The 16921-nt window shown below is 49.7% G+C and overlaps 1 protein-coding gene across 1 annotated transcript in view; it reads right to left on the bottom strand.

Moving 5' to 3' along the window:
* Window positions 1-16921, bottom strand: part of LOC134337800 (rootletin-like) — a 130922-nt gene that overhangs the window by 16491 nt on the left and 97510 nt on the right. The window contains exons 32-33 of the mRNA XM_063033052.1: window positions 4931-5080; window positions 2725-2925 (exon numbers count right to left, since the gene is read on the bottom strand). Of these exons, the coding sequence (XP_062889122.1) occupies window positions 2725-2925; window positions 4931-5080 (351 nt within the window). The remainder of the gene's footprint in view (window positions 1-2724; window positions 2926-4930; window positions 5081-16921) is intronic.

Here is a 16921-nt window from a genome sequence, read left to right as displayed (position 1 = left end):
TTGGAACGTGGGAGGAAACCAGAGCACTTGGAGGAAGACTGCGCATAATGGGGAGAAGGTGCAAACTCCCATCAAACAGTGGCAGAATTAAGATCGGGTCACCGGTGCTGTAATAGCTTTACACTAACCACTGTGTTGCCCTGCCATCCATATACTGCAAAAGATTTTAAGCTAAAAAATAAACACTTACTTATGCAATCGCAAACAAGAGAAAATCTGCCGATGCTGGAAGTCCAGGCAACACACACAAAACACTGGAGGAACTCAGCGGGCCAGGCAGAATACGTGCTGCCTCACCTGCTGAGTTCCTCTAGCATTGTGTGTGTGCTACTTATGCAACAGATTTTCACGTTGCGGTACCACCTTAACAGAGGGCCCGCAATGAAATTAGAGCAAACTCTAACTGTAAAGTGAGAGGAGAAAGAGAAAGAAAATGTATTTAGTGCCTTCCACACACTCAGACTGGTGCAGAGCAGTTTTAAGCCAAATAAGCACTTGTGAAGTGCAGATGGTGTTGTAATCCTGAAATCACAATCTGCGCAAAGCAAGATCCTGCGAACAATGTTGACGAGATAGGTCGGTTCTAGGATTTCTTTCTGTGGGGGAGAATTTTGAAACCGTACTCTGGATTTTCTTAGTCCACCATGTGGGTAGACAGACAAAAACTTGGTGAAGGACCACAATTGGAATCCATCAGCCCTGACAGCCAAGTGTTCATTCAGAACTGCACAGGGCTGCCAGCCAAGAGTTTTTGGAGTGAATCATGAAGTACGACTCTCTGGCTCGGGAGCTGGCAACTGGGCCACCGCCAACAACTGACAGACACTTAGTGCCAGCAACGATCACACTGGCCGGATTACCTCATGAAGTTCACTGATGGAAATATGTTTTCACCAGGGCACCAAGAGGGTCCCGTTTTCCCGCTAACTGCAGTAACATGCCGGTTGAAGGAGAATGTTCTCCAGCAGAAAAAGGGATGGGGTAAGTCGAGAGAGGTGCTGCTGATAATGTACCTCTCTTCCTCTGTATGGTAATGGGAAACAAACCACGGCCTGGCAAATCCATGGCCTCATCTCCAAGCAAGAAAAGCCAATGACGACCAAAAAATACCTCAAACGATGGATCTCAACAGTCTCAGTCAGCCCTCCCTCCAACAACCGTCAGGCTTTTATAACCAGCAAAAGCATTGCTTTGTTTTTCTTGAACAAATCACTTCAGGACATTTACTTTGGGCGACATCTAATATTTAAATGGATTAAAGTTTGCCCCCCCCCACCCCCAGCGATGGCATTGTGTTCAGGATACGTTTGACAGGATTGACCACGTACCTGCAAATCAGCTCAGATCATTTACACTGAGAGAAAGGTCATATTTAAATGGAAGTTATTGTTGAAGCATTTCACTACTCTCTGGAAGTTTACAGCACAGGAAGACGTTCAGCTCTTCAGATCCGTGATGGTTTTCTGAGCCTGCCCGTCAGTCCCACTCCCCCAATTATTTCCCTGTCACCCACTCCCTCTCACATCAGACCATATAGGACCAGTTTCGCACCATTCGGCTCATCAAGTCATGGCTGATTTACTATCTTTCTCAACCCCAAGTTTCTGCCTTCTCCCTGCCATCTTTGACGCCCCGACTAATCAAGAACCTATCCACCTCTGCTTTAAATATACCCAATGACTGGTCTCCATGGCAGTCTGTGCAATAAATTTCTCAGATTCATCACCCTCTGGGTAAAGAAATTCCTCCTCAACTTTGTTTTAAAGGGACGTCCCTCTATTCTGAGGCTCTGCCCTCTGCTCCTTGACTTCCCCCGCTATAGGAAACATCCTTTTCATGTCCATGTAATTGTACTCCCCTCAATCGCAGGACTCTGCAGAGAGTGGTGCGGACAGCCCAGCGCATCTGTAGATGTGAACTTCCCAATATCCAGGACGTTTACAGAGACAGGTGTGTAAAAAGGGCCCGAAGGATCATTGGGGACCCGAGTCACCCCAACCACAAACTGTTCCAGCTGCTACCATCCGGGAAACGGTACCGCAGCATAAAAGCCAGGACCAACAGGCTCCGGGACAGCTTCTTCCACCAGGCCATCAGACTGATTAACTCACACTGATACAATTGTATTTCTGTGTTATATTGATTGTCCTGTTGTACATACTATTTATTACAAATTGCTATAAATTGCACATTTAGACAGAGACGTAACATAAAGATTTTTACTCCTCACGTTCATGAAGAATGTAAGTAATAAGGTCAATTCAATTCAAACTCTATACAAGCCTTTCAATATTCAATAGGTTTCAGTGAGATCCCTCTCCCATTCTTCTAAACTGCAGTGAGTACAGACCCAGAGCCATCAAATGCTCCTCATTCGCCAGCCCTCACATTCACCATAACCACCCCCCGATCTTCCTGCAGCCACCTATACGAGGAGTGAGGAACTGCATTCTATTGCAGCAACCAGCATAACTTTGGGATGAGGGAGGAACCCAGGAGGCTCTTAGGGAGAACTCTATTCAGCCAGCCCCCAGAGTTGGCATCGGAACCCGGGTCAGACAGTTACACTACCCGCTGGACCACAGTGCGAGACAATACCGTGCACTGTGTGTCCGGCCTCTTATGTGGCTTCTCAATTAAGAGAAGCCAACCAGCGTACCCGAGGCATCATCCCTGCTGGCTGCCGCCTGGGTTTACTCTCAAACTGAGGGAGGTCGGACCCACCTTGTCCAGTGTCTTCTTCAGGGCCGCTTTATCCTTCTCCAGCCGGACTGATGACCGCTCCAGCTCCCGCTTCTCATTCTCCAGCTGGGCAACAGCCCGCTGCAGGACGCCCAGGCGCTCCTGGTAAAGGTGCTTCTCCTCCTGAAGCTTCCGCACGGTCTGCAGCGCCATCTCGTCACTTTCCTGGTGCTGGTGCAGAACCTGGTGGCAAAACAGGGAATGATGGGCACAGAAACAAGTCCTGTCCTCTGGGCTGCTCGTCACAAATAGTGAGTGAGGTACTGTGGGTGGATGCAATGTTAACCAAACCCTCCTTCTAAGAACCACACCAATCACTGCAGTGCTGGGCTTACTTCTGACATTGGTATTGGTAAATGTACTGGGATACACTGAGAAGCCTGCTCATACAGATCAATTCATTACTCCATGCATGAAGTTAAAGGTAAAACAATAACAATGCTGGATGAGGAGCAACAGGTACAGAGAACGTGCAGTGCAGGTACATCATAAGGTGTGTGATAATAATCAGGAAGATTATGCCTCTTTGTATCATCATTATGTTAACTGAATATGCCTGGACTCTTTCGATGGTCTTTGTGATTTGGAGTTTTGCATTCTGTGTTCTTCGCTTTTTCCTTGCAGTTTGCACAATTTGTTCTTTTTTATGTGAATTGGGGGGGTTTGATGTTTTTCTTGTTGCCTATTGTGGCCAAGTGGTTAGGGCGTATGTCTAGTTATCTCAAGGTTGCTAGTTCAAGCCTCAGCCGTGGCAGCGTGTTTGTGTCCTTGAGCGAGGCACTTAATCACACATTGCTCTAGTCTGTACGAGGAGTGGCGCCCCACACAGACTTCCAATCTGTGCCTTGTAAGGCATGAAATTGCCCAACGCAGGCCTCTCATGGTCTGAGTCGACGTTCCCTCCCTTTACACAGGTTTCATGATTTCTTTGTTTCGTGGCCATCTGTGGGAAGACAAATCTCAGGGTTGTATACTGCATATGTACTTCAATAGTAAATGTACTTTGACCTTGTGAAGTTGAGAGTCCATCTTATCGTACTAGGGAAGCATTCAACAGTCTTATTACAGTGGGGTAGAAGTCATCCTTGAGCCTGGTGGGATATGCTTTAGGACTTTTGTTTCTTCTGCCCAATGGAAGGGGGGAGAAGAGATAATATCTGGGAAGGGTGGTGTCGTTGATTCTGCTGGCTGCTTTCCTGAAGCAGCAAAAAGTACAGGTAGAGTTTATGGAGGAGAGGCTGGCTTCTGCGATGTGCTGAGCTGTGTCCAGAGCTGCGGTCTCTTGTGGTCATGGGCGGACCAGTTGCCATACCAAGCCGTGATGCACCCGGATAGGGTGCTCTCAATAGGCATCAAGACAAATTGGTGAGGGTTGAGGGGGTTTGCATCCTGGCTCACTTGGCTCCCCAGTGAAATGAACTTTGCACCTTCCCTTGCTATGTGTGACCCAGAGGGGCCACTGCTCGGGGTCGGGGAAAGCTATGGAAAGGTACAAACTCAGCCAGTTCTATCATGGGCACGAACCTCCCGAGCATCCAGGACATCTTCAAGTGTTGATTCCTCAGAAAGGTGGCATCCATTGTTAAGGACCCCATCACCCAGGGCATGCCCTCTTCTCACTGCTACCATCAACGGGCAGGTACAGGAGCCTGAAGACACACACTCACTATTTTAGGAACGCTTTCTGCTTCTCCACCATCAGATTTCTGAATGGACAATGAACCAATGAACACTACCTCCCTATTTTCTTCTTTCTTTTTGCACTACTTATTAAATATATATATTTCTTATTGTAATTTATAGGTTTTTTATGTATTGCACTGTACTGCTGCTGCAGATCACCAAATTTCATGACATTTGCAGTGATATTAAAGCTGATTCTGATTCTAATGGGCCAGCACTGGAGAAAACATGTGACCTCTACCCCTTGTTGCACTTTTACTGGGAGCAGCAATGGGACCAGTCTAAAGTAGACGCATTTAGCATTTAATTAAGTTGTACCTGCAGGTGTAAAAAGAACTTTATTTTACATCTAACCTGTATTTAATACTGGATGTGGCAGTATAAAGGAAGCTTTATCGTTGTCATGAAAACTAGACGTACCTTCCGATACAGAACTGAACAATGTAATGGGGAAAACGTCCACCTACCAAAGACGGAGGAGGAAAACAGGGGCTGAAGTTCTCACCTCCTGTTGCTTGTGTAGCTGTCTTTCGAGCTCCGCGCGCTGCAGCTCCATGTCCTGCTGCTCGTTCTGCAGGCCCTGCACTCTGTCAGACAGCGACGAGTTCTGCTTCTTTGTCTCGACGACCGCCTGTCGCGCCGCCTCCAGACGCTCCTGGAACACCGGACAGAAAGCCGACTTCAACTCTGCTTCTGTCGAACCCAAGCCAGCTGGAAATAAACGAGCCATTTGCACCCCACATACCCTTCCTGAACCCCTTACGCTTTGCAGGAAACCTCTGACATATTTCAGCTCTTTTGATTGGTGGCAAGAAGACTTCATATACAAGTTCCCCACACCAGAAAGAATCATCCTGGGTGAAGGCATCAGCATATTACCAGGCTCCTGAAAGATGATCAGGAGGTCTAGTAGAGTTTGCTTCTCCTACCAACAGCTCCAGCAGAAGGGCACCTCAGTGCTCGAACAAACTACCCGTACATTTCTAAAGAACTGAGGGAAATCAGGAGATAAGAGCAAAGTACTACAGGTCCAAGAATCCTGAAGCTGTGGTGTTTAAGAGGCTTTTTTGATAGGAACATTAATATCTGAGGGATGGAGGGATATAGATCATGTACTTCATGTTTGGCACAGATATTATTGGCCTGATCCTGTATTGTACTGTTCTTTGTTAAGAATGGAAAACTCTGGCAATTCTCAACATGTCAGGCATATCTGTGGAAAAAGACTTCAGTTTCCAAGTCAATAAATGGAAGGTCCCTGACCTGAAACAATAGTACTGTTGGTCTCTCTAATTAAGCCTGAGGAAACTCGGAACACTGGTTTCAATATTTAATTCCAATTCTTATAAAAACCTTCCTTTCCCCATTCACAGTTCTCTCTCCAATCTATTAAAAGGGTCTGAGCTATTCCCCTCTCTGAGTGTAGAGAGAGCGTGTGTTTCAGCCCCACCAATGTCAGAAATGTGAAGTTAGTTGTTACGATCTCCAGCGTCCTTTCGCAGGAAAGGAACTCAAGTGCAGTAACCTCTTTCATGCCCTAAACTTCCCCCTTTGACCTTGGATGTTCCGGTATTGACTTTAATCCTGATTTCCCTTGAGTAACAAGGGATGCCCATGGTCACTTTGGAGCGTGCAGTGACATCCAGCAAACAGCAAGTGTGGGAGCACATTGAAAACTAGAGCCACAGTTACCGTCTTCACTCGTAGTTAATGAGTGAGCTTTGACCCCTGAGGCCACCACAGATGATAGAACTTCCAAAGGGCAAGAGGCACGATGAATTAATGGTAGGAGACATTTTTGAAAATGGAAAAATAGAAATATGATTATCCAGCTGGGGTTAGATATATCAAGCTTAGTTAAATTTAAACAACTTTAAATGTAAACAATTCTATAGACGGGTCACACATCAACCTGAGGCGGCACAGAGTTTGCACAAATAATGTTTAAATTTGAGAAAATGACTGAGTGAGAATGATTGTTTGAAACTATTTTGAAGCAATATAAACTTAAAATGACATTCTCAAAAGTTCACTTTCGACACTGAAGGGCTGAAACGCAGATCCTCAACTGCACGCAGAGAGGGCACTAACTCAGAATTTTCTTAACAGGGTGAGGAGAGAACTGCGAATGGGGAGAGGAAGATGGCATAGAATTCTAGAGCTGGCGTTGAGGAGGATTTGAACTGAGTCGGCTGCTCTGGAACAACAGGAGTTTCGAAGCCATAGCACCCCGTGCCCCGTGTGGTGCTCTTTGTCAGACTGAGGACTCAGAATCCAGCACACCCCTTGGAGGCAGATTCTGTCTTGTTTACATTAAGTTTTGCCATCATTTTAGGGATAACCTTTACTGTCTACAGTGTGCACAAAGATGGAGCTTCAGGGAGAGAGGTCAGGAAGGTGTGGTAATCCTCCCGGGGCGGGGGGGGGTGAAGATGGCGGCGCGACGACAGCGCGGGCGGCCACTTCGGTGATGAATATCTGTTATCTGTCAAGTAGGGGACCGTGCACCATCCTGATTTGATGGAGACAGATGTGAGAGTACGGAGGAACATCTGGGGAAACTTCTGAAATGCCCGCTTCGCTGCTGCTGCTACTGTGTGGTAACCGGAATCTCCGGAGCTGAAGGCCCCGAAATCCTCGGCTTTGCGTGTTTCAGCAGCCGGGGAGAGGTCGAAGGCGCTCGGCAGAGGATGGCGCTCGGGAGGCTGTATTGGAGAGGCTGGTCGGAAGCTCGGAGTTTTCGGACGGATGGACTCAGTGTCGGCTGTGGTCGGCTGCTTCCAAGGCATCAGCAAGTTGACAGTGCCTGGAGGTTTATGGCAGGGAGTTTCTCCCTTTTGCCACCTGCTATCAGGGACTCGGGAGTCGATCGACTCAGGGACTTTGGGACTTGTTTTTACTGTGCCTGTGGTCTGTTCTTTATCAAATTATGGTATTGCTTTGCACTGCTGTAACTATATATTATAATTATGGTTCAGTCAGTGTTAGTCTTTGATCTGTCTTGTTTTCTGTGATATCACGCTGGAGAAACATTGTATCATTTCTCAATGCATGTATGCATTTCTAAATGACAATAAAAGAGGACTGAGTGTTCTCATAATCTAATAGGGAGAGAGCTAAGGTGTGGACAGAGAAATTTAGGAAGGGAGAGCTCGGGCAGTGTGAGTTCAGGACAGACCCCTGAGAGGGGCAACACAGTAAGTAGAATCGAGGTTCTACCAGTGGCCTGAGAACTATAATCTCAAGCGGTTAACAGACGCGTGAAACAATTACTGACGTCTCCAAGGCTGGCTCTGGCACTGTAGCCTTTGCCGTCCATGCAGTGACTCTGATCGCCCGGGACGCTTTTTTGGCAGGGCAGTTACAACTTTGTACGGCTGCCCCCAGGAGGTGGGTGATCCAGGTACTGGAGGAGTGTTTACACTGTGTCAGGAAATGCTGTCAGCATGCCAGACAGACGACACTGGGCGAAGAGCCAAGCGCTGGGGCCAGGTTTGGAAAGAGTCGTGGCTGTACAGTGAGCTCACTTGACACATGTTAGGCTCATTATCATTAGAGTCTGACTGAACAGCACAGAACAGCAACACAGTCGAGAGAAGTAGACTAAATAATGTATTCAGTTTCGTCAGAACTTCAGTCTCAAGAGCTGAAGTGGAAAAAGCTTGTCAGCTATCTCAGTGAAGAGAATGTGATTCTTCCCTTTGACAGGTTGGCTAGTTCTGTCCAGTAAGTGTTGCTGGACAAAATGTTGGAAAGGATCCCACTGCCAGTCAGTCCCCAGTACCCTGGGGAGGTCCAGTGGGATGCTTTCCCCAGCCAAACAGTCCGGAATTATATGTTAAAGCTGTTGTAGCGACGTGCTACACACAGAGCTAGAAATAACGACACGCAGTCTGTAAGTTGCACTCGAGACTAGTTTATTCAAACTTTGCGGCACTGGCTTTTACGCAGTTCCGTTCCCACCCTCTCCGGGCGGAAATGACGTCAGAGGTGCATTACAAAAGTCTCTTCCCGCGCGTGGGCTTTTTCCCCTTGCTGGTGAAGAAGGCGGCCCAGCGCCATTTTGGGGCTGGCCTCTCTGCCGACGCGCGCACTATTTTGTGAGCCAGTTCGCCTGCGTAGAAAGTGGGTCGCCACATAACCGCGCCCCCCCCCCCCCATGTCCACAGTCTGGATCAGTCTCTGTCTGGGCAGTCTGCCTCTGCGCCGCAGTGCCTGAACCTCGACCGGCTGCGCCAAGTCCACATGGGCCAGTTTGAGTCGGTCCATCGTGAAAAACTCCTCTGCACTTTCAATTCATCCACCTTATTACGAATGCTCCTTGCATTGACACATAAAGCCTTCAGGCGCTCTTTTACAACTCTCTTAGCCCTTTTTAATGCTTGCCCTGGATTTGTCGGCCTGCCACTTTTACTTTTCCCCTTTGTACTTTTTGGTCCCCTAATCTGAGGAAAGACATCTTTGCCATAGAGGGAGTACAAAGAAGGTTCACCAGATTGATTCCTGGGATGGCAGGTCTTTCATATGAAGAAAGACTGGATGAACTGGGCTTGTACTCGTTGGAATTTAGAAGATTGAGGGGGGATCTGATTGAAACGTATAAGATCCTAAAGGGATTGGACAGGCTAGATGCGGGAAGATTGTTCCCGATGTTGGGGAAGTCCAGAACGAGGGGTCACAGTTTGAGGATAGAGGGGAAGCCTTTTAGGACCGAGGTTAGGAAAAACTTCTTCACACAGAGAGTGGTGAATCTGTGGAATTCTCTGCCACAGCAAACTGTTGAGGCCAGTTCATTAGCTATGTTTAAAAGGAAGTTAGATATGGCCCTTGTGGCTACAGGGGTCAGGGGGTATGGAGGGAAGGCTGGGTTCTGAGTTGGATGATCAGCCATGATCATAATAAATGGCGGTGCAGGCTCGAAGGGCCGAATGGCCTACTCCTGCACCTATTTTCTATGTTTCTATATTTCCCCCCCAATGTCCAGAATGTACGTGGACCCGTTGTTCCTGATCACCTTGAACGGCCCTCGTACGGCCACTGTAGCGGTGCCCGGTGTTCGCCCCTTCGTACGAATATAAACTCACAGTTCTGCAGGTCTTTGGGTACGCAGGTCGGGCTCTGTCCGTGCTGTGAAGTCGGTATGGGGGCCAGGCTGCTGAGCCTTTCGCGTAGTCTGTCCAGGACTGCTGCGGGTTCCTCCTCTTGCCCCCTTGGGGCTGGTATGAACTCTCCTGTGACGACCAGGGGTGCGCCGTACACCAACTCGGCCGACGAGGTGTGCAGATCCTCTTTGGGCGCCGTGTGGATTCCGAGCAGGACCCAGGGAAGCTCGTCCACCCAGTTAGGCCCCTCCAGGCGGGCCATGAGAGCCGATTTCAGGTGACGGTGGAAGCGTTCCACTAGTCCATTCGACTGTGGGTGGTAGGCAGTTGTGTGGCGTAGCTGTGTTCCTAAAAGTCTGGCCATAGCCGACCACAGGTTGGAGGTGAATTGGGCGCCTCTGTCGGAGGTAATGTGGGCCGGTACCCCGAAGCGTGCTACCCAGGTTGCGATCAGCGCTCGGGCGCAGGATTCGGAGGTGGTGTCGGTGAGCAGGAGCGCCTCTGGCCATCTGGTGAAGCGGTCTACCATAGTTAGGAGGTACCGTGCTCCTCGCGACACTACGATATCCACATGAATGTGGTCGAACCTCCGGTGGGTGGGTTCAAACCGCTGCGGTGGAGCCTTGGTGTGCCGCTGCACCTTGGCCGTTTGGCACTGCATGCACGTTTTGGCCCATTCACTAACCTGTTTGCGAAGGCCGTGCCACATGAACTTGCTGGAGACCATCCCGACGGTCCTGATAGATGGGTGCGCCAAGCTGTGTATGGAGTTGAAAACTCGCCGCCGCCAGGTTGCCGGGACGATGGGGGCGAGGTTGGCCGGTAGCCATGTCACACAGGAGGGTCTTCTCACCTGGGCCTACGAGGAAGTACTGCAGCTGCAAACCCGAGACTGCAGTCCTGTAGCTGGGCATCTCGTCGTCTGCCTTCTGCGCCTCCGCCAGTGCTGCATAGTCCACCCCCTGGGACAGGGCCTGGATAGCTGGTCTGGGGAGTGCATCCGCCACGACGTTATCCTTTCCCGAGACATGCTGGATGTCCGTCGTGTACTCGGAGATGTAGGACAGATGTCGTTGCTGGTGGGTCGACCAGGGATCAGACACCTTCGTGAACGCGAAGGTCAAAGGTTTGTGGTCCGTGAACGCAGGGAACGGCCTGCCTTCTAACAAGTACCTGAAATGCCGGATTGCCAGATATAGTGCCAACAGCTCCCGGTCGAAGGCACTGTACTTGAGTTCAGGTGGCCGTAGGTGTTTGCTGAAGAACACCAGGGGTTGCCAGCGACCCTCGATGAGTTGTTCCAGCACCGCACCGACCGCTGTGTTGGATGCGTCCACCGTGAGGGCAGTAGGAACGTCCGTTCTGGGGTGCACTAGTATCGCGGCGTCTGCCAAGGCTTCCTTGGCTTTAACGAAAGCGGCTGCGGCCTCTTCGTCCCAAGTAATGTCCTTGCCCTTATCCGACATCAGGGTGAACAAAGGGCGCATGATACGGGCTGCTGAGGGGAGGAAGCGGTGGTAGAAGTTCACCATACCAACGAACTCCTGCAGGCCTTTGACTGTGTTGGGCCGGGCAAAGTGGCGGATCGCGTCTACCTTGGCGGGCAGAGGTGTTGCTCCATCTTTGGTAATCCTGTGGCCCAGGAAGTCGATGGTGTCGAGTCTGAACTGGCATTTGGCCGGGTTGATCGTGAGGCCAAAATCACTCAGGCGGGAGTAGAGCTGGCGGAGGTGGGACAGGTGCTCCTCTCCTGCCGACTACTGCTGGCTATGAGGATGTCGTCCAGATAGATGAACGCAAAGTCCAGGTTGCGTCCCACCGTATCCATTAGTCACTGGAATGTCTGTGTGGCATTCTTCAGGCCGAACGGCATTTGGAGGAATTTGAACAGGCTGAACGGGGTGATGAGTGCTGTTTTGGGGATGTCTTCAGGGTGTACTAGGATTTGATGGTATCCCCGGACGAGGTCTCCTTTGGAAAAGATGCTTGCCCCGCGCAGGTTTGCTGCAAAGTCCTGTGTGTGTGGCACAGGGTAGCGGTCTGGAGTTGTAGCTACGTTCAGTCCGCGGTAGTCACCGCATGGTCTCCAGCCCCCAGATGCTTTGGGCACCATGTGCGGGGGTGGAGGCCCATGGGCTGTTGGACCACCGTACGATCCCCAATTACTCCATCCTCTTCAACTCCTCCTTCGCCAGGCGGAGCTTGTCCGGGGGAAGCCTTCGAGCACGGGCGTGGAGGGGTGGTCCCTGGGTCGGAATGTGGTGCTGTACTCCGTGTCTGGGCATGGCTGCCGTGAACTGCGGTGTCAGAACCGATGGAAAGTCCACCAGGATTCTGGTGAATTCGTTGTCAGACAGCGTGATGGAGTCCAGGTGTGGGGCCGGCAACTTGGCTTCACCCAGGGAGAACGTCTGGAAAGTCTTGGCATGGACCAGTCTTTTCCCTTGCAAGTCAACCAGCAGGCTGTGAGCTCGCAAGAAGTCCGCCCTCAGGAGTGGTTGGGCCACGGCGGCCAGTCCCACGTGAACTGGCTGGCGCCGAACTGTAGCGGCACCATGCGGGTGCCATAGGTCCATATCGTGCTGCCATTTGCGGCCCTCAGGGTGGGTCCCGGCTCCCTGTTGCGGATGTCGTACCCCGTCGGAGGTAAGATGCTGATCTCCACTCTGGTGTCGGCCAAGAAGTGGCGTCCTGACTGTTTGTTCCAGACATACAGGAGGCTGTCCTGGTGGCCAGCCACCACAGCCATTAGCGCCGACTGGCCCTGGCGTTTCCTGGGAACTTGCACGGTGGGCGACAACGGCGGGCTTCTCTGCCCCACCGCTGGTGGTGGGAACACCACTGTTCATTGGCCTCCTCGCTCCTGCCTCTGGGTTGTATATGCTCCGTTGCCGGCCCTGGTCTGGCCTGCTGTTGGGCGCGTGGCTTGGTAATCTGTCCGACGGACGCCCCGCTCTCCCTCTTGGCTTTCCACAGCACGTCTGTCCGGGCCGCCACCTTCCGGGGGTTACTGAAATCTGCGTCGGCCAGCAGCAGATGTATGTCCTCGGGCAGTCGTTCTAGGAACGCCTGCTCAAACATCAGGCAGGGCTTGTGTCCTTCAGCCAGGGCCAGCATCTCGTTCATTAATGCTGACGGCGGCCTGTCTCCCAAATCATCCAGGTGCAGAAAGCGGGCAGCTGGCTCGCGCCGTGAGAGGCCAAAGGTCTCTATGAGCAGGGCTTCGAATGCTGCATATTTGCCTTCTTCCAGGGGTGACTCTATGAAATCCCCAACCCGTGCGGCTGTCTCCTGGTCAAGGGAGCTCACCACATAATAGTAACGTGTGGAATCAGAAGATATCTGCCGAATCTGGAACTGGGCTTCTGCTTGGTCAAACCACAGGCGTGGCCGCAGCGTCCAGAAAGTTGGCAGTCTTAGCGAAACTGCGTGAACAGATGAAGAGTCGATCATCTTTGGTCCAAATCCCGTTTGGACCGTCAGGGTTACCAATGTAGCGATGTGCTACACACAGAGCTAGAAATAATGACACGCAGTCTGTAAGTTGCACTCGAGACTAGTTTATTCAAACTTCGTGGCACTGGCTTTTACGCAGTTCCGTTCCCGCCCTCTCCAGGTGGAAATGATGTCAGAGGTGCATTACAAAAGTCTCTTCCCATGCACGGGCTTTCTCCCCTTGCTGGTGAAGAAGAAGGCCCAACACCATTTTGGGGCTGGCCTCTCTGCTGATGCACGCACTATTTTGTGAGCCGGTTCAGATCACCTCTGATCTGGGCCAACATTTAAGTGCCGGGCAGCATCTAATTAATTAGCTTGTTTATTTCGGCTTTTTTCTTAAAGATGTGCTGGGTGTGTCCCGGCTACCGCTTCATTCTCCGCGAATCGGTATCTGTCCGCGACCCGGGGGTTGGGGTGTCATCTGTTTCCATCAGGGCAGGCAGGTCATCTTCTTCTATGTCTGCCTGCCTCGAGGTCGAAGGTCAAGGTTTGTCATCTGCTGTGGCTGATGTGGAAGACTTGCTTGACTGCTGAGCCTCACGCATTTTTCTATCATACAGTTCTTTGTAAGGACTCAAACCATCCTGCAAATATGCCCTAAACCGATGTACACTTTCAAAATTAAAGTCGAGCTTTTCTGCAATCATTGCAGCGAAAATCTCACGCAGTTGCTTCATATTCAGTTCCTGGACAACTTCACTTTTGGTCCGTTTGCTACTGCATTCGGTTTTGATTGTTATCCTTTCCTCTTTCAATTGCATCAGCTCTTCATCTATCAGTTCTTGGTCATGAGATGCCAAAACCTCTTCAACATCATCTTCGTCAACTTCCACAAGCCAAACTCAGTTTGTCCTTACTTCATTCACCACGATCAAAACGCTCAATTATGCCTAGTTTTACACTAAGTGTAACACCTTTTCAGGCTTTTCCGCTACCTTAGGACTCATCTTGCTAACGGCTACTCACAGGCACGTGTTTAAGCAATGCCGGCGAGAATGCAGTTCCCGGGGAGAGCGGCTGCTCGGGGCGCGCGCTGCCTTTTATCGTGCGCTAGTTTTTTTTTCGCGTGCTGCCTTTTTTCGTAACAGTGAAAACACCTTCTGTTAGTGAAAACAGGGAACTAATGTAGGTCTTTCATAATAGTGAGGTTTCATAAAGCGAACGTTCGAAAAGCGGGGGACACCTGTAGTTACACCACCATGAGAGTCCGAGGCCAAGGACCGGAGGTGGCCTGTTCCTGGGGTTGGAAGCCTGTGTGTTTGAGGGAGTGGGAGGGTGGCAAAGGGGCTTGTTTCACTGGTCCTGCCTTGTTTTGCCCTGTTGTTGCTGCTGCTCGTGTTCTTGTGATGCAGGCGCCAACAATGTGGGCATGGCATGTTGGTGCCAGACATTGCGGGCACGATGTGTTGGCACCAGAATGTGTGGCCACACTCACAGGCTGCCTCCAGCACATCCTTGGATGTATTGGTTATGAATACAAATGACATATTTTACTGCATGTTACACGCAATAAATAAATCTGAATTGAATCTCAAGTCTGAACTTGCCACTATTCAGTGTCTCATTGTGACTTATCAGTGGAGGTACGAGGAAATGGTGGAAAAATGCTGGTGTAGCACCCTGGTTAAGATTTTATTGCTGAAAGCAGTGTGTTCTGCTGGTAGTGTTCGGGTTACTGTTAAAGATAAGGGGATGTGACGTTCATGCTTAGGGATGTCGTGTTATCCAATCAGGATGGTGGAACTGGGGGAAGGTTCTACAGGGCGCTGGACGGAGAGGTTTTGTGATGGACACCAAGGTGTGTCAAGGTCTTTTCGGCGGGAAATGGAGAGAGAAGAAGATTGAGAGAACTGATTGAAGGATTTGATCCAATGGGAATGCACAATTCGATGGAGTCCTAGAGGGGAAATCCTATCAGTGATCGGTGAATCAGAGCTGGTACCGTGAGTACACCGGACACATCAGCTTTTGCGAGATTTGAGCTCAACCTGTGCACATTTGACTGTTTTAATTATGATAAGTCCTTTTGCTTTTTTTCCTTTTTTTTCTTTAATAATAGTTTGGTTAAGATAACATTCATCAATATACTTTCTTTATAATTGTATGCAATGTACAGTCTGTTGTTTCTTGCCAATGGGAGATTGCATGGGGGGGCAGTAATTACACAGCGATCACACAGATCGGGGCTCCGGTGGGTGAGCAGCCTCCTGGGTTTGGCGGGACTCAAGTCATATCGACCCTCGGCGTACGGACTCTGAGAGGGGTGGTTTTCTCACCCCTGAGCCGGGTGGCTGTTAGCAAAGGGCTAACGAGCCGCATCTCCAGAGATGCCTGGTAAAAAAGGGGTTTAACTGGGAAACAGGGAAGTTTCAAAGATCTGGCAGCAGTTGTTTTTACCTCCTTGCTCAGTCACCTCACGCAGGTCTAACTTTCCATACTTCCTTACAAATAAGAAATGCCATTTGGCCTGTAAAGCTCTACACCATCTCACTAAGGAATCCTATCCCTATCCCTAATACACTTGTAACTTATTTTCCTACAGATTCCCATTACTTGCCCCACCTGTACACTAGGGGTAATATATAGTGACCAATTAACCAACCAACCCACATGTCTTTGGAATGCAGGAGAGAAGGAGGGCACCTGACATAGGGAAAACAAGCACACTCTACACAGAGACCCCTGCTGGTCAGGACTCGAAGTGCAGGAGCGGTAAGGCCCAATGTACTGACCCTTAACCATATATAACCATATAATAATTACAGCACGGAAACAGGCCATCTCGGCCCTTCTAGTCCGTGCCGAACGCTTATTCTCACCTAGTCCCACCAACCTGCACTCAGCCCATAACCCTCCATTCCTTTCCTGTCCATATATCTATCCAATTTTACTTTAAATGACAATATCGAACCTGCCTCTACCACTTCTGCTGGAAGCTACCACTCTCTGAGTAAAGAAGTTCCCCCTCATGTTACCCCTAAACTTTTGCCCCCAGCTCTCAACTCATCTCCTCTTGTTTGAATCTCCCCTACTCTCAATGCAAAAAGCCTATCCACGTCAACTCCATCTATCCCCCTCATAATTTTAAATATCTCTATATCTATCAAATCCCCCCTCAACCTTCTACGCACCAAAGAATAAAGACCCAACTTGTTCAACCTTTCTCTGTAACTTAGGTGATGAAACCCAGGTAACATTCTAGTAAATCTTCTCTGTACTCTCTCTATTTTGTTGACATCTTTCCTATAATTCGGTGACCAGAACTGTACACAATACTCCAAATTTGGCCTCACCAATGCCTTGTACAATTTCAACATTACATCCCAACTCCTATACTCAAAGCTCTGATTTATAAAGGCCAGCATACCAAAAGCTTTCTTCACCACCCTATCTACATGAGATTCCACCTTCAGGGAACTATAAGTCAGTTAAAAAGACTGTAGTACTGATATTCTGCGGGGTTTTCACCAGTCTTCCACGAAACTTAACGTGAAGTCAGCAGAATCGGCGGGAAAATGTTGCACGGTTGCTCCTATCGCTTTCTAGGTCACTGGGTAAGGGAGGGGTGGAACTGAGCTGGGGCTCAGCCAGTGATCGGGTCATTGCAGACCTCAACAAGCACCCAAAAATAGAAATGTGAAAACTACTTCACCAAATTCCATCTCCGCTCAAGGGATAAAGGAGGAGAGGCTGGTGATGGGAGATGAGAGTCACAGCACAGAAATGGGCCTATTGGTTCAGCACGTTCACATTGACCTTCTTCCCCCCCTCCACTAATCCCATTTAACCACATTGGGTCCATAACCTTCTATGCTTTGCCATTTTAAATGTCTCTTACACGCAACAAATGCATCTGATCCCATCACTTCCTCTGGCAGCAAGTTCCAGATTTCAAC

Source organism: Mobula hypostoma, chromosome 25 (assembly GCF_963921235.1).
Source record: "Mobula hypostoma chromosome 25, sMobHyp1.1, whole genome shotgun sequence".
Classification (NCBI taxonomy): Eukaryota; Metazoa; Chordata; class Chondrichthyes; order Myliobatiformes; family Myliobatidae; genus Mobula; species Mobula hypostoma.
This window is presented reverse-complemented; position numbering and strand designations above follow the sequence as displayed.